General features: G+C 53.3%; 1 protein-coding gene and 1 non-coding gene across 3 annotated transcripts in view; both read right to left on the minus strand.

The window, feature by feature from the left end:
- Positions 1-18,900, minus strand: part of PLXDC1 (plexin domain containing 1) — a 60,656-nt gene extending 41,756 nt beyond the window's left edge. For both annotated transcript variants that reach the window (XM_058560826.1, XM_058560825.1), the window contains exons 1-2: positions 18,675-18,900; positions 10,500-10,666 (exon numbers count right to left, since the gene is read on the minus strand). In XM_058560826.1, coding sequence (XP_058416809.1) covers positions 10,500-10,666; positions 18,675-18,750 — 243 coding nt within the window. In that variant the 5' untranslated portion in view covers positions 18,751-18,900. The remainder of the gene's footprint in view (positions 1-10,499; positions 10,667-18,674) is intronic.
- A 2,012-nt stretch (positions 18,901-20,912) lies between these two features.
- Positions 20,913-20,984, minus strand: TRNAC-GCA (transfer RNA cysteine (anticodon GCA)). The gene has a single exon. It is a non-coding gene; the product is annotated as a tRNA-Cys (tRNA).
- Between the last annotated feature and the right edge of the window lie 438 nt (positions 20,985-21,422).

The raw sequence follows: 21,422 nt of genomic DNA on the forward strand, positions 1-21,422 counted from the left end.
ATCAATGTAGAGCCCTTAGCCCAGTGCCTGGTCCACAGTAGGTGTTTGATAATTGCAGCCGTGATGATGGTTTTGTTGCACCTTTCCAGGAAAGGTCTTGATTGTGGAGGCTGCCTCCTCAAAACCACTCCCAGCTCCATCCGAAATGTCTATTCTTACAGTGTCTCTTCTACCTCGATTATTCATGCCCGGAGCCTGCCAGGCACTTCATTTCTGACAGCAGGGCAGCATTTACCTTGGCTGAGCTCAGGACGTTTCTGGACAGGAACTCCGGCTAAGCTGTCACCATCGGCCCGTCACCTGCCAGCCAACTGGCAGGTGGAAATGCCGAGGCAAGCAACCAAGGGCACCCTGCAGGGCCTGCTGCAGAGGCCTAGCCAGCCAGCCAGCCAGGCTTGTCAGGATGGTGTTCCAGGCAGCTGGCTCCAAGCCAGGAGGCGCTGACAGGATTACTGGGGGAGGGACATCCCATTCCCTGCCTCCACCATTCCACGAGGTCTTACAAGACCAACAGGAATGTTTTTTAGATCCCTGCCACTCAAAATGTACCCCAGGGACCAGCAGCATCAGCATCGCCTGGGAGCGCACTAGAAATGCAGAATCCTGGGCCCATCACCAAACCTGACGGATCAAAATCCACATTTGAACAAGCTTCCCGGGAGGTTCTTTTGCACAATAAAGTTTGAAAAGCGCTGGTCAAGAAGCACTCTCTGTCTGGACCAACGTGTCGCTCATTTCTGTCTCCAAGGACTCCAAAATTAGAAAGACTTGGGTTCTTGTCCTGGCTCTGCCACTCGCTAGCTGTGCAACCTTGGGCAAGCACTTCACCTCTCTGTTCCAGGATACCTTGCCTCCTGGGGTAGTTGAGTAGATTAAATATCAGGCCATAGAATGAGGCCAGCCCTCAGGGAGGGCTCTTTGATGTTACCTGTTGTTATTATTTTCCCTTACCTCACGTATCTGCACAGTGACCTCCATCCACCCTCTAGAGGAATTCGAGCCTCAGGTAGAAATAAACCCACGTAGAATACCTGTCATCTCAGAAGTGCAGAAAGCCGGTCCCCTGATCTAACCAGGCTAGACAAAGGGGCACCTGCATCAGTGCTGAGGGCCCGGGGTGAAGAGGGGTCTGGTGGGTGAGGCTCACCAAAAAAAGGGGCTGGAAGTGGGGCTTTGGAGCAGGCTTGGAAAGAGGGTGTGGACTGGCTTTCTAGACGAAGCATTTGTTAATGCCCCCAACACTTCACGGAAGTGGAAGGATCATCTTATCCTGGCACTGATTCAACATCAGTGCTTTTGGAGGAGTATCAGCCCACCAGAGATTTTGATAGCATAAATATATATCATATACCACAGAGAACAAGGACAACAGGAAAAAGGAAAGCAAAAGCAGGCCTCCCCCATCCCTCCTCTGGTCCCATGCTGTACTTCCTTCTGGTCTTTTTCATATGTGTATAATTTCACATGGTTATAATCCTGCTGATCATCCAGTTGTGTGGACTGTCTCTGTCACGTTTCATGATACCTAAAGCAGTAGGTATCTATTTTTGATGTTGGACGTGGTCTTTTAACCACCACTTATAATGGCTTTATGCCCATCTACTCAGAAGAAAACCCACCATTTTCTTAGCCATTTCCCTATTGTTGGGCATTTAGGTAGCTTCCAATTTTTAGGCTCTCATAAATATCACTGTGATGAATTTATTGATGTGCTTTCCGTATCCTGGATTATTTCCCCTGCCATAAAGCAGTGCTTCTCAAACTGTAATGTGCATATGGATCACCTGGGAATCAGAGTTTGACTCTGCAGGTCTGAGAGGCTTGAGCTTCTGCATTTCTAACAAGCCCCCAGGTGCTGCAGGTGCTGCTGCTCCCCCACCACACTTTGAGGAGTAGTGAGGATATGAAGAGTAGCCCCTGAGGCTTCCAGGCCAGGAAATCCTCTTCTGTTGCAGGGATCCTATTTTTGTTCTTCCAGGTAAGATCTGGGGGAAAAGCACTACCCTCTCTTCCCAGACCTTTCTGGTTAACTTTCTCAACCAATTAGCTCAACTGATTTTTATAACAACTCTATGAGGCATTCTCAGTCCCACCTTACAGATGGGGAAACTGAGGTTTAGAGGGATGATGTGGCAAGGATACCCACCATCTACCGTACCTGGAACCAGAGTAGGGTGGCCAACTGTCCCAGTTTTCCTGAGACTGAGGGATTTCCCGGGATGCTGGACATTCAGTGCTAAAATGAGAACCATCTTGGGAAAACCCAGATGTTTGGTCACCCTAGACCAGAGCCTAAATCAGAGTCGGCTAATGTTTATCATTCCTGACCCCGCGCCAGGACCTTTGGGTCAATTACTGGGCAACACCTTTGCAATTACACTTAGGCAATAGCATCCCCATTTGACAATGAAGAAATGGGCCCAGAGGGATTAAGAAAGTTGCCCAAGACAAAAAGACAAACAACAAAATTAAAAAAATGGGCAAAAGAAAAAAAATGGGGAAAAGACTTAAATAGACATTTCTCCAAAGAAGATATACAAATGGCCAACAAGCACATGAAAAGATGCTCAACACCATTAGTCATTAGCGAAACACAGAGCAAAACCACAATGAGACACCACCTCACACCCACTAGGATGACTATCATTTAAAAAAAAAGAAAAAGGAAAATAAGTGTTGGCAAGGATGTGGAGAAATTGGAACCCTCATACATTGCTGATGGGAATGTAAAATGGTTCAGTCACTGTGGAAAACAGTTTGGCAGTTCCTCAAAAAGTTAAACACAGAATTACCATAAGACCTAGCAATTCCACTCCTAGGAATATACCCTAAAGAGTTAAAAACAGGAACTCAAACACATACATGTATACATGTTCACAGCAGCACTAGTCACAATACCAGAAGAAGGAAACAGCCTGGTGTCTATCAACAAACTAATGGATAAACAAACTATGGTATATCCATACAAAGGAATATTATTCAGCCATAAAATGGGTGAGCCTCGAAAACATTATGCTAGTGAAAGAAACCAGACACAAAAGCTCGTATATTGTATGATTTCATTTATATATGAAATATACAGAAGAGGTAAATCCATAGAAACAGAACACAGATTGGTGGTTGCCAGGGGCTGAAGGGAGAAAGGAATGGAGAGCAACTGCTTAAAGGATACAGGGTTTCCTTTTGGGGTGATGGAAATGTTTTGGAACTAGATAGAGGTGATGGTTGCACAACACTGTGAATGTATTAAACGCACCTCACTTTAAAATGGTTAATTTTATGTTATATGAATCTCACCTCAGCAAGCAAGCAAGCAAGAAAGAAACTACCCACCCACCCAACCAACCAACCTGCCCAAAGAAAAGGAAAAGGGTCACTAGGAGGGACCTGCGTGGGAGATGGACCACCTAGGGCAGAGCAGCCAGCAGAGGCAACAGGGACACTTACTGAGCCCAGAAGGGGGAGCAGAGACAACAGGGACTGAGAACCCATCATGTGCCTTGTCACATTTTGCTCTTGAATCTCAACCTCATGAGATCAGTATCTACCGCCCCACTGGGAAATTTGAAGCTAGCAGGGGCTTGTGCCACCAGATTCATTAAATGAGGGGTTAAGTGTCCAGCCCAAGGTCATGCAGCTGGTATGTGCCAGGGCCAAGATCAGGGGCCAGGACTGCCAGACTCTTTCCACAGTGCTGGGGACTGGACATCTGGACTCCATCTCCCACCTCCCTGTACACTCCTTCTTCTCACAAAATCTTTTTTCTCTCTTTAAAATTCAGCTCCCAACTTTCCCCTCCCTCCAGTCACCTCACAATCTACTCCCAGAGTCTTCCCCTATGGGCCTCGTCACCTCATCCCTTCCCCTAAGCGCACGGGCATGCTGGGGTTCCTCAATGAGCACTGCTTGTTGCTCGCGTGTCCGTGCTACGAGGCTGTCCGACTGTCCCATCTCCCCTAGGCCCTTAGATCTGGGGAGGGGCCTTCTAGGGGTCTCCTTTTGGGAGGTGCCTCCTTTGGGAGGTTGTAGAAACCAGGCAGACATTTCCCTCACTTGTCCCTCTCACGGTCCCTCTGTCTTGGACAACGCAGGGCCTGCCCGTTGCAGGGCCCCTCAGCCTCCCTGGGCCTGCCATGGTGGTAGACGAGCTGGGAAGTCCTGCTTGGGCCAGAGTGGAGAGGAATTCAGGGAAGCTGGGCCAGGGGGAAGGCTGGGGTGGGAGGAGAGAGTCTTTTCTATTATGGAGTGAAACTTTTCTATTATGGAGGGAACCTCCAAATATGAATGTTCTTAAACTTGGTTCCTCCCAAACTCTGGCCAAGACGTGAACCACAGAACCGAGAAAAACTTGGACTAGGATTTGGAAATCCCCAAGCTAGAAGAGAACCTTTGTCCAAGGCCTCCCCCTTCCAGCCTCTTGGGGAATAAATCGTGGCACATCCCAGGGTCTCTGACCTAGCACTGTGGCTCTCCCCAACCCCTCCCTCTGCCTCAAAATTCCCAGAGTCCCCAGGGCCTCAGGATGGGTCTTGGTGGAAAATCTCTGGAAAGCTTGAGTCCAGACAAGAGTCCTATTTCCATTGGGATGTGGTAGTAGAGTGGGTGTGAGAATAAAATCCAAGGAGATGGCTCTGACCAGGGCCCTTGGAGCTGCCAGCTCACCCTGGGAGTGCGGGCTGGAAGCCTCAAGGCCTCCAAAGCAAGAGGATCTGAGCTGGAAGGAGCATTGCGGTGAGGTGTCCAGGCAAGGGGTGCTGGGCAGAAGGAGCTGAGCAGAGGGGCTGGGCAGGAGAGGTGGGCAGGAGGCTGAGCAGGGGTTCTGGGCAGGGGGGCTGGGCAGGAGAGGTGGTTAGGGGATCTGGGCAGGAGTCTGGGCAGGGAGTGCTGGGCAGGGGGGCTGGGCTGAGGGACTGGGAAGAAAGGGTTGGGCCTGATGGGGCAAGAAGGGAAGATGGTCAGAGAGGGCTGGTCCACAGAAGGCCTGGGATGGGGACTGGGCAGAGGGGCCCAGTTGAGGGAGCTGGGCCAGAGGGACTGAGGCAGAAGGGAAGCTGCAGCCAGGAAGGAGTACTGGGGAGCAATGAAGGAAGATAAGGGGGGACTGGGTGAGTGTAGGGGGAGACAAAGGGAACGGCAGCCCACCTGCCAGGGCCTCAGCCCCTTGATATCGCCCCAGAGCAAAGGAACCAAGAGCCTGGTTCCTGTTAGCACCGCCCAGGCTGTGATGTGGATAAACAGTGGAAATGTCTTCCTGTTGAGATCCAAGAAAACTGCAACAGACCAATCCAAACGTGCTGAAATGTCCCCTTCCTGCCACTCCCCTCTTGGCCTGCCCTTTGCAGCCAAGCTGTTGTCTAGATCAGGTTTCCTCCAGCCAAGGAGACCCCAGCTCTCAGAGACGCTGACCACAGATGCAGGTGGGAGAAGCAGGCCTCTCTGGGCCCCTTTGCTGGGCTCCTGAGGGGCTGAGGCTGCCCACTGTCCAGGTCAGGGTGGGCACACAGCCTGGTGGGGGGAGGCATGGAGTGGTGTTGAGGCTGGCTGAGCTGAAGTGGGGTGACCATCAGCGTCTCGGGTTGAATACTGCTCAGTGCAAGGCCTAAGGGGCTCCAGGCGGAGTCAGGATGGAGTGCAGGCCCCTCTGAGGATTCGGGCACGAGACCCGCCGGGTGGCGGACGCACACATGTTCTGACGGATGTAAGCACTGACGTTCTCTTATGTGTGTGGGAGCCTGAGACTCAGAAGAGCTGAGGTCCTTAGAGGCCACTGAGTCCAACGACTACCCCGGGCACAACCTCTTCTCTTCCACAACCCTGTCTTTGGAGGCGATGGGAAAATCCCTACTTCTCTAGTTCCTTCACAAAAGGAGCTCCTACCACGTGCTGGGCACTGGCGACCGTAAAAAACAGTCCCGTGTCTCACGGTGCTTCAGTTCCAGGGGAGGACAGGCAACATAAACAAATAAATAGATAATTCAGTGCAGGAAGGGATAATTGCTATGGAGAAAAATAGTCTCCTCCCTCTGCCCCAGTCTCAGCCCTGCAGCTGTTAGAAGACAGCCACATCTAGAACCTTCTCCATACCAGGCTAAATACCCCACACTCCCTCAACCATTCTGGACTCCTCTGGTATCTAGATAGCCATCTAAGATGGGGCACAAGCCCCTCTGCTGCTCAGGCCAAGAAATACCCCACAGTAACCCCAGAGCCCCAGCTCTGGCCCCCAGGTTTCATGGGTTTCCGTGGGTTTCCATGAACACAGCTGGCTTCCCACCTCCGTCCTTGGCAGCCACTTCACACTCCTGACTCATCATCAGCCCACAGGCAGTGAGGAGCCCCAAGTCTTTTCCTCATGAACTGCTGCTAAGCCACATCTGTCCCACCTAACTTTAAACTTAAGTGCCAGTATTTACATTTATTCTGGTAATTTCATCTGGCGTGAGGCCAACTCTCATTCAGCCAGCCGAGGAGGTCTTCCAGTTCCTGATCTGACATTTGAACTCTTTTCCAGCTAAGACGGAAGTCTGATCTGGAAGTCTGATCCTCCTATCTTCTGGGCAGAGCTGGGGGTAGCCTCCTGCCACGGTGGCCTTCCTCTTTCACGTGGACTCTTGCTGTGTGGCTGCTGAGGGGGCCACGAAACCCCAGGAATGGTGAAAGTCTTGCGGTCAAGTACAGCCACATGGTGCCTGAGAAAGTCTCATGTTCTGGTGATCAATCTAGTAACCGATTTTAAAATTGGTTTGAAACGTTACAGATCAGAAGTTTCCACACCAGGATAACCATCAGAATCACATGGGGGTACTTTTAAAGAAACAAATACCCGGGCTCCATCTGCAGTGTTTCTGAACCAGTCAGTCCAGGGTGGAGCCTGAGAATTGGTGTTGTTTTTTAAGCTCTGAGGTTATTGAATCCATACTGGCTCTTAATGATCCCCACTGCCCTTTCTGAACGCCCACAGACAATTGCTTCCAGAAGTCTGCATCTCTGTGGCTCTCTTCTGCAATGTTCTCTCTGCACAGCCTGGGACATGGCCCTCTGATCATGGTGTCTGGCCCAGAGCAAGTATCAGTTCTTTAGATGGCCCAACAAAGCCGGGGGATGTAAAGCGGTGAGCCTGCACGTGTCCCCTCACTCAGGGTACCCCGTCTGCCCTGGCCTTCCGCTCTACCAGCCCACCATGGTTCCTGGGTTTTGCCGGATGGAGAAAACAGGGCAGAATGGGAAGTGAGTGGGGCTGTGTCCTCTGACGTTCTACCTCAGGGTGGGATTAGGGTGAAGCTAGAGAGGCACTGGCCTCAAGGGCCACATGTAAGGTGGCACCAACAGACTCAGCCATCAAGATAGAGAATAGTTTAAGGCAATATATATATATATATATATATTTTTTTTTTTCGTGAGGAAGATCAGCCCTGAGCTAACATCCATGCTAATCCTCCTCTTTTTGCTGAGGAAGACCTGCTCTGAGCTAACATCTATTGCCAATCCTCCTCCTTTTTTTTTTTTCCCAAAGCCCCAGTAGATAGTTGTATGTCATAGTTGCACATCCTTCTAGTTGTTGTATGTGGGACGCGGCCTCAGCATGGCCAGAGAAGCGGTGTGTCAGTGCACGCCCAGGACCCGAACCCAGGCCGCCAGCAGCGGAGCACCCGCACTTAACCGCTAAGCCACGGGGCCGGCACAAGGCAATATTTTAAAGTCAAAATTAATGCAAAAAAATCCATGATGAAGAAAATATCGAAATTTTAAATAGAGACAGGATCAGTAATGGTGCCAAGCCACGTCGGAAGCTGAGGTCAAAGGAAAAATCAGTCACAGAAATGATGCAGAAAAATTACCCTGCTCCCTCCCTCCCAGGCAGCAGGCTGGCACTGGTCCCTCTCACACCCCCCGCTGCTACAGCTCCCGTCCAGTGGTCCCTCCTGCAGAGGAAGTAGCAGCTCCTGCGGGTAACCGCCCTCCCTGCCAGCTCAAGCACTGAGGTCTTCGCTGCTCCGTGCTGCTGCTGATCTGGAAGTGCTTCCCCATCCCTTGTTGTCTTCCTTCACCTGCCCACTCCTGTGTAAACTGTCTCTGCATTAAACTCTCTCCCATGGAAAAAAGAAAAAAATGATGCAGAGAGGACAAAAATATTAAAAATTTTTAAGTATCTTTAGAGAGAGAAGATAATACATCCACGACACAAGAACAGGCTTTTTTTTTTTTTTAAGAAAATAAATAATCAGAAAATAATAAAGAGCTCTTGGAAATTAAAATTATGATAGTAGAAAACAATCAGTAACATTAAGAACATAAGGTTGAGAACGTGGAACACCAACACCAACAACAAGCAAACTAACAAATGAACAACAAAAAATGCAAAAGGGACGGACAGCAGAAGAGAGAAGCAAGTTCAAGGATCAATGGCCGAGACGGACGTCTAATCGAGGGGAATCGTAGAAAGAAGAGAATATGGTAGGGAGAAGATTATCGAAGAAATAAAGCAAGAAGACTTTCCAGAAGTGGTGAATATAAGTTTCCAGATGGAAACAGTCCTTCAAATGTCCAGTGTGGTGAAAGAAACAGAGCCAGAGCAGAGGCCATCACTGCACTTTCAGAATGCTGGGGTTCCAGAGAGCAGCCCGGAAGCTTCCCGAGGTAGGGGAAAGTAGGTATATACAAAGATGGGGCATAAGAGTGACATCAAGTCTCCCAACAGTGACATCAGAAGCCAGAAGACAATGGTGAGATGCCTGCCAACTTCTGAAGGAAAATTATTTTTAATCTGGAATTCAGCCAAACCATCAATCCAGTGTGAGGACAGAATGGAGGCATTTTAAAATGTGCAAGCTCTCAGAAGAATCTGTCCTCCTGTGTAACCCTTCTCAGGAAGCTAAACAAACCAGCAGTGGGGCAGGAAAGAGAAGACATAGGATCAGGAGAACAGGTGGTCCTGTTCCAAGGAAGAAGGAAAGGGGGGTCCCGGGAGGGCTGCGGGGCAGGCCAGCCAGGAGCCAGGCCAGGTTGCAGCAGGCCGACAGGAGAGGGGTTTCCAGGGGGAAAAAAAAGAACTGACAGATTTGACCACACCCAAAATTGTAATTTGTGTAAGATGTGTAAGAATATAGCCATTGTAAGTACAGAGAACTACACAAGTGGTGGGGGTGTGAGGGTGCGGGGCAAGGATTTAGGAAAAACAAAAATCATACAAGAAAGTCAACAACGTTATTACCCTGCTTGGATTCCTGGTGAAAAATGTGTACACTATTATAATGATACAAAGCAGAACACATGGATTTAACAAAAACATTGAGTGTGTAAAAGGATGCTCGGGGCAGTACTATATAAAAGGTAAATCTTCATCTACACAGCAGGCAGTCAACAGATAAGGTCTAAACGGATTAATCAAGAGGCAGCGATATAAGCGAATTACTTAGAAATATGGAGGCAACAGCCAGGAGAAACGGCCAAAGTGGCACCTCCTGAGTGAGGGGCGGGCAGGAGGGGCCGGGCAGGTGGGACTGCGGTGTTTCATTTTCTGTTTTTAGCACTATTTGACCTTTTTGACTACCTGCATGCACTTCTTTGATTTAAAAAAAAAAATCATTATTAAAACATAAAGAAATATATGCCAAGAAGCACAGCCTCTTGTTGCTTCTTCTTGTTTCATAGTTTTTCTGCATCCTGAGAATCCACCCTCTCCACACACGGCCATGAGCACACTCAGTCACACACACATGCCGACTCACTCATCACAGACACTCACACACAGCCCACAGTGACAGACACACAGGCGAATGTACGTAATACACAAAAACCCTCAGACACACGTACAAACGCACTCTCTCTGACACGCACACATAATTATAGATTCACCCATAGACACACAGAGGCCTCCATCAGTCTCCCAGGAAGCGGCTGGGGAGCAGGGCCAGACACTGCAAGGAGGGCACTGCCTCCCTCCAGGCCTTGATCCCCGCCTCCCTGCACCGCACCCCCAGAACTGCCCCAGGCAGCGGAGGTTCTCTCCCGGAGCTTCACCCTAATTGCCTTCTCCACTTCGAGTGCCCTGCCCTCAGGCTGAGCAGCCCAAGCCTCTGCAACCATTAACCCTTTGGGGCCACACAGTCTCTGCAGAAATGTGGTGGGGGAGGGGTCAGAGCCGGCAGCTGGATGAGACTAATAATGCCACCTTTATCCAGCTTTTAGTGGAGGCCCTAGGCAACGGATAAGTCCAGTGTCAGGAAGCCTGTGGACATGCTGTGCATCCTGGAACAAGTCTCTTCACCTCTCTGGGTCCACAAGTAGGTAGGCAGCCTATGAAGCTCCGAGATGCTAAGATTTTATGACCCAGGCTGGGACCTGCTTCCATCCGCTTCCCTGGGATCCTTCTCTCCACGCTGACCTCCAGGGCCAACCCCAAAGGATATGCGATTTGTGTGTCTGACGAGCGTACATGGGACACCTTGGGATATCCCCACCGCCACTTCCCTCCCCCTCCACATTCCTCCAGCACTCACCACCACCCTGGTCCCGTTGTCGGGCAGTGTGTCAATGGCCAGGGTGCCTCCACCCAGGTCCTGGCTCAGCTGGGTCCTGTCCGGCTCTGACACCTGCCCAGGGCTCTCTCGGGGTCTCCGATTCCAGCCCTGCGTGAACCATCCAGAGCCTCGGTCTGCATCCTGACCTGGAAGAAGGGGACAGACAGATGAGTCCTGGCAGTCCAAAGTGAAGATCCAGAAGGGGGACCAGTCCACTTACTCTGCAGAGGCCCCGACCCTATGCCATCATTGACTTTGGGGACACTGACTACCAGGACAGGTGACACACAACATGCGCCGAGAGCCATTTGCCTGGCTCCGCACCAAGCACTTTGCACACGTAACACTTTTAGTCCTCACCCTGGCCCTCCACAGAAGATATGATGCTCTCCACTTTGCAGACAGGATTCAGCAGCTCACAGAGGTTAAAGAAGGTCACACGGTGGGTTAGGGATGCAAATAAGTTTCAAAACTCCAAAGGGGTGATTATTTTCAACCTCAGCTGCACACTGCAATCATCCAGGGAGCTTTAAAAACTCCTGATGTCTGGATCCCACTCCAGAGATTCGGATACGATTGTTCTGTGGTGTGGTAGGGCATTAGGATTCTTAAACGATCCCCAGAGGAGCTTTTGAGAAGCCCTGGACCTAACTCTGTAGACAAGGGTGAGAGCCATTGCTCTGGAACATTCCAAATCAGTTCCTTATTTCCCCGCCAGAAATGGCAAATAATCTTACCTTCCAGGGGACTCCAGGGACTAGAGGTCAGAGAGCTGAGTTCTTTTAGTTCAGGGCTCCTGAACCTTGGTACTATTGACATTTTGGACTGGATAACTCTTTGTTTTGGGGGCTGTCCTGGGCATTGTAAGATGTCTAGCAGCATCCCTGGCCTCTGCCCACCAGATGCCAGTATACCTCCCCCCAGGTTGTGACAATCCAAGATGTCTCCATAGGGGAGACCACTGTTTAGTCTTATCACTACCTTTAAACACTCGGGCAAGTCATTCTCCCCATGAAACAAAGAGCTTACACACCATCAAGGATGGCAAACAGGTTTCATCTCAAAAGCCATCTCCAATCGATTAGTGACAGCCAGGAGCACTCTAATTGAGATGAATTCTGAGGCTTCCTTTGTGTTTAGCAGGAAAGATTGTCAAGATCAATTAGCAAGGTCTGCCATGGGCACAGGATTGGAAAGCAGCCACACACAGGCCACTTAGCAGCCATTCCTAGACTCGATGTTCTCTCTAGTTCCCTCTAGGTTGTTAAATTTATTCTAAATGACATAGAAACCATGTTTTTCCATTTTAGAAAGATTCGTGCCCCCAAAGACATGTCTTATATTGTCACACCTACTATGGACGTGTATATGGGACACAGACCACCAGAGAGGTGGGTCTGATACGCCCTGTGCTCTTCATCAATTTCAGGCCCACCCTGTGTCGGATGCCTTCTCAACCTCTGCCTGCCCCCACCCACTCCCCAGAGCTCCTGAATGTAGCCCTCTCTCCTGGTGTTGTAATTATCCGCCCGTCTCCCTGGTAAACTTGGGTTCCCCCAGGACCCTCCCTATCTTCTGCAACTGTATATCCTCAGTGTCTAGCAAACAGTAGGTGCTCAGTCACTGCAAAATTGAGGACACGATACTGGAGGTAACTCTTGGGAGCCAGCAAGGACAGAGGTTGAGAAAAGGCTTGGCCAGGACCAGGCCTGGGGCTGGGGCCAGGACTCTTTGCTGTGGGGCCCTGGTTTGTCATTAGACATTTTATCCAATTAAGTCATTCTTGGCTGCTGGTGCCTGCTGGACCCTTGCCGGCCCCCTCTCACTTCTCCGCCTCTAATCTCAACCAGATGCTCTGGAGAAGGTAGGGAGAGAGGCAGTCCCCAGACGCCTTCCCCAAGATGCCCACTGGCTGAGATGGACCTGAGCCCAGGGCTAGGAAAGCATCCTGCCCCCAGCTCAGACCCCAAGCCAGGGCCGTCTTGCCCCCTCTCAGGTGGGGCCCACAGCTGCCTCTGGAGACAGAACTGTTTGTGTCGGGCTGATCTACCCGGCTTCCCAGGTCCTCCTGCAAGCAGCCCTCGGGCCTGGGCTTAAGCCAGAACAGGAAGGAACGTGTGCAGAGCAAGTAGAGGATCTTAGCTGGCCTGGAAAGGGATGCTGGAGATCCGCAGGCATCACAGTCCTGCAACTGAGACAGGAGGGTGCCTGGATGGTGGGGGCCCGAGGCCTGGGGAGAGGGCAGGGAAGGGGGGCCAGCCAGAGGAGGGGTCAAGGAGGGGGCACCTGCACCCACAAGCTATGCAACCTCAGACCCATCAGTTTACCTCTCTGAGCCTCAGTTTCCTCATCACTAAAATGGGGATGACAATCACGCCCATGGCACAGGCTGCCACGAGCACCAAGTGAGAAACAAAAAGAAGAAGCTTTATAACGAGAGGGCTCGGGGCCGGGGTCAGAGGCGAGTCCATGAAGGAGAGCAGGCCGAGGGATAGAGAGGGAGGCTGCCGAGGCACCTGCCCTACCCCAGCCTAGCCCTGAATCTTGCCCTCCCAACCCACACCACGTCTGTCTCCCTGCCACCCCTCCCCCTCCGGGTTGGCTAGGACAGGACATCACCCCCTCAGCCATGGAAGGAGCCAATACAGCTGGTTGCTCACGTGCCTGTGCACGCACATACACACATAGACTTGCCTGAAGGCCCTGGCCCTCCTCTCTGTGTGCTCACGCACGTGTTACACACCTATCTAACCCTCGGCCACTCTCTGCTCTACCTTCTGCCTTGCAGGGGAGAGCTCCATCTTCCCAGCACCCATTCCACACCTCTGCATGGGAGTGTACCTGCCGGTGAGGGACGGCAAGAAGCTGCCAGAGCACACACTGTTCATTCATTCATCCATTCATTCACCCATAGCCCCAAGTAGCATCCAGTCTAGTGGGATGTCACAATAGTGACAGTAATCATAAAAATGACAGCACACTTTGAGAGAATGCTTACTTGTGCCGGCACTATTCCAAGTGCTTTAAATGCAGTAACGCATTTAATCCCCACAATACCCCATGAGGTAGGTGCTAGTTTTAGATCTATTGTACAAATTGGGAAACTGAGGCACAAAGATGTTAAAGAACCTCTCAAGGTCACTCAAGTAGTCTGTGGCAGGATTTGCACTCAGACAGGCTGGCTCCGGCGTCTGTTCAGACCACAGCAAGTGCAACAAGAGACCAGCCCCTCCAGGCTGTTTCCTAAGGAGCAGGGGCAGCCCAAGGACTGGAGTGGCTGTGAGCTGGGCTCACTGGGTGCCAGTGGGCCTGACCCTGGGAGCTGCCCTGGGAGGCTGGGCCCCCGGCATGCAGGGGGGCAACCCAGCAGTAGTGTCCCCACCCTCTTCACATGCCACTGCCCTGCTCTGGGGCAAGAAGCAATGGGCTGACTTCGGGACGCCAGATCGTGCCACCCCAGCACCTGGGCCCAGCCACCTCATGCCACCCATCACCCAAGCTTGCCATTCCAGTCCCAGGGCACCTCTCAGTCCAGCAGCTACTCTAGCCTCCACCCTAATGCCCTCCAGCTGGTCTCCCGCCAGAGCATCCCATCTAGAGGACAAACTTGATTCCACCCCTCCCATGTTTCCAGCTTGCCACAGCCCTCAGGCTGAAGGCCCAGCTCCTCCACCCGGCATTCGAGGCCCTTCGTGACCGGCTCTCGGCTCTTTCCTCCAGCCTCCTGTCTCCCTAAAGCCCTCTCCAGGACCCAGCCCTGTTCTCTCTGGCCAAGGGGCTTCACATGTGCAGTTTTCTCAGCCAGGACTACTCTGCTCCTGAAAGAAACCCTTCTTCTGAGGAGCTCTTGCTCATCCTTCAAGTCTCACGAGATGTCACTTCTTCCCAGTGCATCCCTGACATCTCTCCCCCTTGTCCCAAATGCTACATGCACCTATCCTGGCCCTTATCCTGACATATTACTGCTGCCTGTGCATCTGCAGGCTCCAGGTGCCTGACACAGAGCAAATGCTCAGTAAGCACACGTGGATAATGGAAGGGAGGGAGGGAAGAAGGGAGGAAGGAAGGAAGGGAGGAAGGGAGGGAGAGAGGAGGGAGGGAGGAAAGAAGGGAGAGTGAGGGAGGGAGGGAGGGAAGAAGGAAGGAAGAAAGGAAGGGAGGAAGGGAGGGAGGAAGGAGGGAGGGAGGAAAGAAGGGAGAGGGAGGGAGGGAAGAAGGAAGGGAGGAAGGAAGGGAGGAAGGGAGGGAGGAAGGGAGGAAGAAGGGAGGGAGGGAGAAGGGCATCTTTAAATGCCCTGAGTACCTGAGATCCACAGGGCTGAGCAGACCCTTCCCTTGAGGCACAGCCCCACTGGAAACCCTCACTGTAATATCACAGCAATAAAAGAGCAGAAGGTTGGAGTCATACGAGCTCGAGACTGAACCCTGAATCCACTACTTACTGAGGGTGACGTTGGACAAACTGCATAATGTCTCTAAGCCTCAGTTTCCTCATCTGTAAAATGGGGATGATAAAACCTACACTTGGTAGGTCCTTTTGAATCTTTAACAAAATAATGTACACAAAGCACCCAGCAAAGTCCTCCCGTCTTCCCCGTGTTTCCCATGAGGACCGACTTTCCGAGGGGCTTGAGAGCTGAAATCCTGCCTCCTAGTTACAAAGCCCCCAACTGCACCTCTTCCCCTCCTGCTGGCATGCAGGTTCCCACCAAGGACCCTCATCTGGGCAGAGGGAGGGAGGCATGAGGAACTGGCAGGAGGGGACCACCACGTAGCTCAGAGGAGAAGAGAAGAGAGAAGAAGAGTTTGGCTCTCTGAGTTTCTCTCGAGGGGAGAGTCTGGAGTCTGAGACCACCTCTGATTCATTCACTCATTCAATACACATTTAATGAGACCCTACTGTGAGACCCACTGTGCTGGGTGCTGGGGCATCAGTGAACAGGCAGACACAATCTCTGTGCCCATGAAGTTTCTAGTTGGGAGAGACACAGACAAAATGAATAATGCAACAAATAAGACAATGTGAGGTCGTGATAAGCTCTATGAAGGTATAAGACAGACGAAAGTGTTGGGAGTTCTTGCTGCTCTAGACAGAGCTATCAGGGTGGACCTCCCTGAGGAGGTGGCCCTTGAGCTGATTGAGACCTGGGTGAGAAGCCAGTTCCCTGAAGATCTGAGGGGACAGCAGCCTGAATGTGTTGAGGGATGGACATGGGGAGAGGGAGGGCAGGTGTGGAGGGTGGGGGAGAGGCTGTCTGATGGCCGCTGTAAGAAGTTTGTGTTTTAGTCTTGGTTTATTTGGAAGTTCCTGGTGGGCGAGGAGGAGGCTGGAAGCAGAATCATGGCTACAAGAGGCCCTAAAGACAATCTGGTCCAAACTCCATTTTACAGAAGGAGAAACCAAGGCTCAGAGAAAGGAGGAAGTGCCAGGGTCACCAGGGGTTGGTGCTGGGCCTGCTCTCCTGACCCCCAGGCCAAGATGCCCCCTCCAGCTGCTTCTTCCTTCTAGGTCTGTTTTAGGCACCTCTGGTTCCACCTGGGCCAGACCCTCGGTGCCCCCGCTCGCTCTGTGCACCCAAGGCCATCTTCCTGTCTGTTCATCTGTCTGTCTGTCAGTCTCTCCTGGTCTCCCCGCCCCTTGACTATATCTTTGGGTCACTCATCTTCTCTCTCCTGGTCCCATTTTAACGATGGATGAAGTTTCAAAGCTCCACCAGACCAGCCGATCCACCAGGAGGGAGGGGAGATCTCAGCTCCCTCCTGAGGCCCCCCGGCCCAGAGGACTCGGAGCCTTGGGGCTGGATGGCAGCACCCCTTCAGGGCCATCTCCTGCTGCCCTTTCACTGGTCACAAGGGCTCCACTACCGACTAGAGCCAGGCTGTCCCTCCTTAGCGACCCTCCCCCAGAATGTCCCATGCCCACATCTGTCCTCCCCAGAAGACCCCCCTGCCTCCACACAGGCCTTCCCTCACAGCCAGCCTGACCTTGTGAAAAAACCACTGGACTGCGAGTCAACAGCTGCCCCGTCTGGCTTCCTGAAGCTTCCTTAGCTCTAAGTAATCTTTCCCGCTGCAGAGAAGGTCCATTTCTCCCAGCTGAATCTCTGTCAAAGCCAACACAGGGTGCCCTCTACTTAGAGATGTGATTCAAGTCTCTGCTGCCCCTCTGCCTGGCCTCCCCAGGTGTCTACAACCCCAGCCTGACTCTGAAGAGGCAGCCCTCAGCCAGGCCTGGATCTGGCTGCCATCCCTCAGCGCATCCCTGTGACACCCCAGTGCCCCTTCCCCAACCATCTCCGTGGTTCTCCCAACTCAATCAGGGGTTCAGAGCCCTCTGTCATCAACCTAGTCACATCTCGAGTTCAGAAGATCCCACCAAGCTGGGGCTGCAGAGGGCCTCAAAAACAGACCTGTCCAACCCCTTCTGTTTTTTTTCTGTGTATGTGAGGAAGATCGGCCCTGAGCTAACATCTGCCAATCCTCCTCTTTTTGCCGAGGAGGACCGGCCGTGCGCTAACATCCATGCGCATCTTCCTCCACTTTATGCGGGACGCCGCCACAGCATGGCTTGCCAAGCGGTGTGTCGGTGCGTGCCTGGGATCTGAACCAGCAAACCCCGGGCCGCCGTGGTGGAGGACGCCCACTTAACCGCCTGTGCCACCGGGCCGGCCCCCAACTCCTTCCTTTTTATAGTGATTTTTAAAAAATTATCAATTACCCATACACATCATAACAAACCTGAAAAGGAAAGACAATAATAAAAAAGAAAAAAGATCTCTCATGATCCCGCTACCAAGAGTCAAAGATTTTGCCCATGGCCTCACTCTATAAGTCCTCACTTATAAATAGGCCCAGAGAAGGGAAGTAACTTGCTCAAGGTCACACAGCAAGTGAGATGCTGGGACTAGAAGCCAAGTATCTGGCCTCTCTCTGGGTGGTCCCCCAGAAAACTGGTGGTTCTGCACCAGCAGCCTCTTGCCAGAATAACTGCCACTGCTCTCTGCCCACACCCCCACCATCAGCACCCTTCCCCACTCTCCTTCTCAACAAGGACCCAGGCCTCTCAGCTACATACAGGGACCATTAAAGTCAAGAATGCTGTTACTGGTGCTGTGCCTGATGCCAGCACACCCCTGAGACACATCAGCCCAACCACAGCATCACCTTTGCCAACACCCCCACCCACTCCATCCCATCTGAGGGTCATCTGTGCTAGCGAGGCATAGAGCGCTGTCTCCCCAATTCTCTCTGTCAAGAGGCTTGATGGCAAATTACCCACCTCCCCAACCCCAGAGAATGTCTGGGTGCATGAGGAGAAAGGAAGAGAATGTAAAATTATGTGTTGAAAAATAGTTCTCCTTTTATAACATGAGGGACTCAAAGTAGATCTCAGAAAGGACTTCCAGGTGGGAGAGATGATTGAGAACTGGTGTAGGGGAAGAGGAGCGCGCAGGATAGGAGCCCCCCCCCCCGCCCCCCATCTAGAGCCAGAGCAGCTAAAGGCCAAGGTTCACCACGGCAGAGCAGAGCAGGAGTGACAGGAGGACCCTGGAGGCTGGGGGGTTGGGGAGCAGCAAGTTGCGTCTTCCTGGGCCCAGGACTGCTCTCCAGGTATCAAACAGTGAGGAAGGCGTCAGGTGGCTACCGTCCTCGCGGGGAGAGAGATACTGGGTCTCCATCATCCCCCTGGCTGCTCCCACCCAGCCCCCAACTCTGACTCAGATCCAACCTGGTCAGCTTGGGGTGGGGGAAAGACGAGGCAAAGCTGGGGCAGGAGGCGCCCCAGGCTCCGCATCTCATCAGAACTCAGCCTCGCCCGAGGTGACCAGGGGTTTCTATGACTCTCCCACTGTCTCCTCCGGGGCCAGAGCCCACTGCCTTTTGGAGTCCCTCTACTGGGGTCCCTCCAGTGTCCTTCCAGGAGGGGAGGAGAGGCTGGGGCATCAGCGTCTGATGCCTGCAGGCTCGCTCACATACCCTTTGTGTTTGGCAAAGTGGGGTCCCTGTCCACCTGCCACAGCCCACAGGGCTCCTGCCCTCCCGCGGACAATACCCCTTCCCCCGACCTCGCCCGCCTGTCAGTCCAGCCCATACCCACGCCTGCCTGCCCCTCCCCGCCCCCCGGCCACCAGGGCCAACTCCGGCCAGTCCTACCTGCTCCGGGCTGGGGGCTGAGCGCCCGGGCAGCCCCGCTGAGCACCAGCACCAGGAGCCAGAGCTTGCCCCGCATGGTCGGTGGCGGACCCGCCCCCGGCCCGCTGCTGCCCCGGCCCTGGCGACGGAGGCGGCCCGGGCTCGGGTGGCGCAGTCCCGGGGCTGGTGGCCGAGGGGTGGGCGGCGCGGAGGCGGCGGAGCGCGGGGCTGGGCGCGGCGGCGGGAGCGGCGGGAGCGCGAGCGAGCGGGGCGGCGGCGGGCTCCCGGAGCGCGGACGGGGCGGGGGCGGGGCGGGGGGGCGCGGCGCCCGGAGCTCCCCCCGAGTCTGCCCCCAGCCCGCCCCGCCCGCCCCAGCGCTCCCCGGGAGCGCCCGCAGCCGCTCCCGAGACGGGGGGTGGGGGGCGGAGTAGGGGGGCAGAGCAGGGGACCCTCGGGCTGGGAGAAGCCCAGAAGAGCATCACTGCCCCCTCCTCCCCACCGCACCTTGCTCCTGCCTCCCTTCCCCTCCTCCACTCCCCTGGCGAAAACCGCGGAGGGAAGACCCTGGGGCCAGACCCCAGGAAGCGACCGGCGCCCCTTCCTCTTGCCATGGGCTCCTGCCATGCCCCTCATCCAGCTCCACCAGGTTTCTCGACTTTCTGGGCTGTTCCTCAGAGTTCTGTGGGTTTCTGATGCCCATCCCCATCCCCGGAATCTCCCCTTGCCGCAGAGACCCCCAGCTTCTCTGCCCAGCAGAGGCCTGAATTCCACCCCCTCCCACGGTTCCTCTCCACTTTACCCCGCCGCCCCCCATTTCCAGCACCATCTTGCGCCCCAGCCCGGCGGACATGGGGGCGGAGGGGGCCTGGGCTCACCCCTACTTTGAAACAGCCTGGATCTCTCCCCACCCCCCGAGAATGACCGAGGCCACCCTCCTCTCTGGGGACCCCAGGCCTGCTCAGGGCCCCACCCAATCAATCTTCTAAGCAAGGAGATGCCTCACCTGACCTGCCACACCTCATGACAGGCTCTGGGGAGAGATCATTATTTTTCTTCCAGGACAGAATAAAAATACCCGCAATTTAGGAGATTTAATAGACGGCAGGGAATCAGGTCAGGACACGGAGGTGCCTCTTCCCTCCCTTGACCTACTTCGTGCGATAGCAAGGAGCTGGAGCGCTGGAGGGTGGGAGAGTGAGGGGTGAGGGGGCACCTGGCTTCTACGGGGCTGGGGCCTACGGACTGGAAATCGCGGAGAGGAAGGGCATGGACGCTGAGCGCCACTGCGGAATTCCCCAGGAAGAGGGATACGCGTGGGGACAGGAGAAGGAACAGTGCGGGCTGGAAGAGATGAGTTCCCTGACACTGAGGCCAAAGAGAGGACCTGAGAAGGAAACAAGAACTAAAGACTCTAATCTCGCAGAATCCCAGTTCCTCCTTCTTTAGGACCCAGGGTCCCAGGAACGACCTCCTCCAACCTTAAACTTTCTATTCCCTTACAATGTGACAAGGCAAGAACTGTCTGTAAGTTCTTCGCGTTGTCTAATTTAAATCCCGATTTTGTCGACTCTTAAATAGGATCAAATAGGGTGCCGCGTCCAGCTGCGGTTTCTTGCTGCCCCCTAGTGGCCGCGTGACGAGCCGCAACGCGTGTGCTTTGCGGTATCCCTCGCTTTTCCAGACCTGCCCAGGCGCTGTCCACGACCCCCCGCTCCGGCCCGGCGGATCCACATCTCTTCACCCCTACCTTCCAGGAGGTCAAGTGAGAGGTCCCAGGACGGAATTCCAGCTCCAGCCCCGGTCTCTTCGTATATTCCCCTGTCCAGGATGCTCCGCAGTCTGTCTTATAAGATCTCTTATAAGGCTCAGCCTGAAACAGCAACTTGAAATTAATTAGAAGCAAATGACCTGTAAATTTTTAAAAATGTAAGCCTCTAGAACTTGAGCGTTCATCGGCCTCACCTGGAGAGCTTATTAAAACACAGATTTCTAGGTACCACCTCCAAGTTTCTAATTCAGTAGTTCTGGGATGAGGCCAAGAATCTGCATTTCTAACATTCCCAAGTAATAGTCCCAAGACCACATTTTGAGAGCCACTGCTGGAGAATTCCCCTTTTTTGCACTGTCTCACCGTTTCTCGTCTGCCCAAAAGAGAAGTGGCGGAGGAATTGTCAGCATAAATGTGGAAGAAAAAACAAAAAGTTTTAAAGTAAGTTGTAGCTCAATACAAAGAATGAGGCCTGCGGAAAAACAGCGCCAAGGGGGCACCCGGATTTGAACCGGGGACCTCTTGATCTGCAGTCAAATGCTCTACCACTGAGCTATACCCCCTCTGTCGGCGAGTTGCCGTGGGTAGCCTCTTGGCGCTACTGCTGCGCAGGCGCCGTGAGGAGCCCTCCAACGGAAGTGAGGTTCCACGTTTACAAGAGTTGGAAAGATTATAAATGTCAAGAGATTACTCTCTTGGACGCAGGGTTTGCTTCCTGAAGCTTTGAGCTACAGATTTCTACCGATGGTGTATGAAAAATGCAATTTGGCAATATGCGAGGGGAAGTCCCTCGAGATCCCTCACTGCGGGGGCGTTCCTCTGGGCCGGGGTACCCCTCTCGTGTTCTGCTAGAGCCCTCTTACGGCTTCTCGGCGGCCCTCTCTCCGTCCCATATGCTCACGCGGGCTTCTCCGGGCCTTCCTTCCCCAGCCCAAGCCGGCCCTTAGAAACTCAGCCTCGCTCCCTGAGAACAGCCGTCGGGTCACCGGGCAGGCCGACCT

Source organism: Diceros bicornis, chromosome 18 (assembly GCF_020826845.1).
Source record: "Diceros bicornis minor isolate mBicDic1 chromosome 18, mDicBic1.mat.cur, whole genome shotgun sequence".
Classification (NCBI taxonomy): Eukaryota; Metazoa; Chordata; class Mammalia; order Perissodactyla; family Rhinocerotidae; genus Diceros; species Diceros bicornis.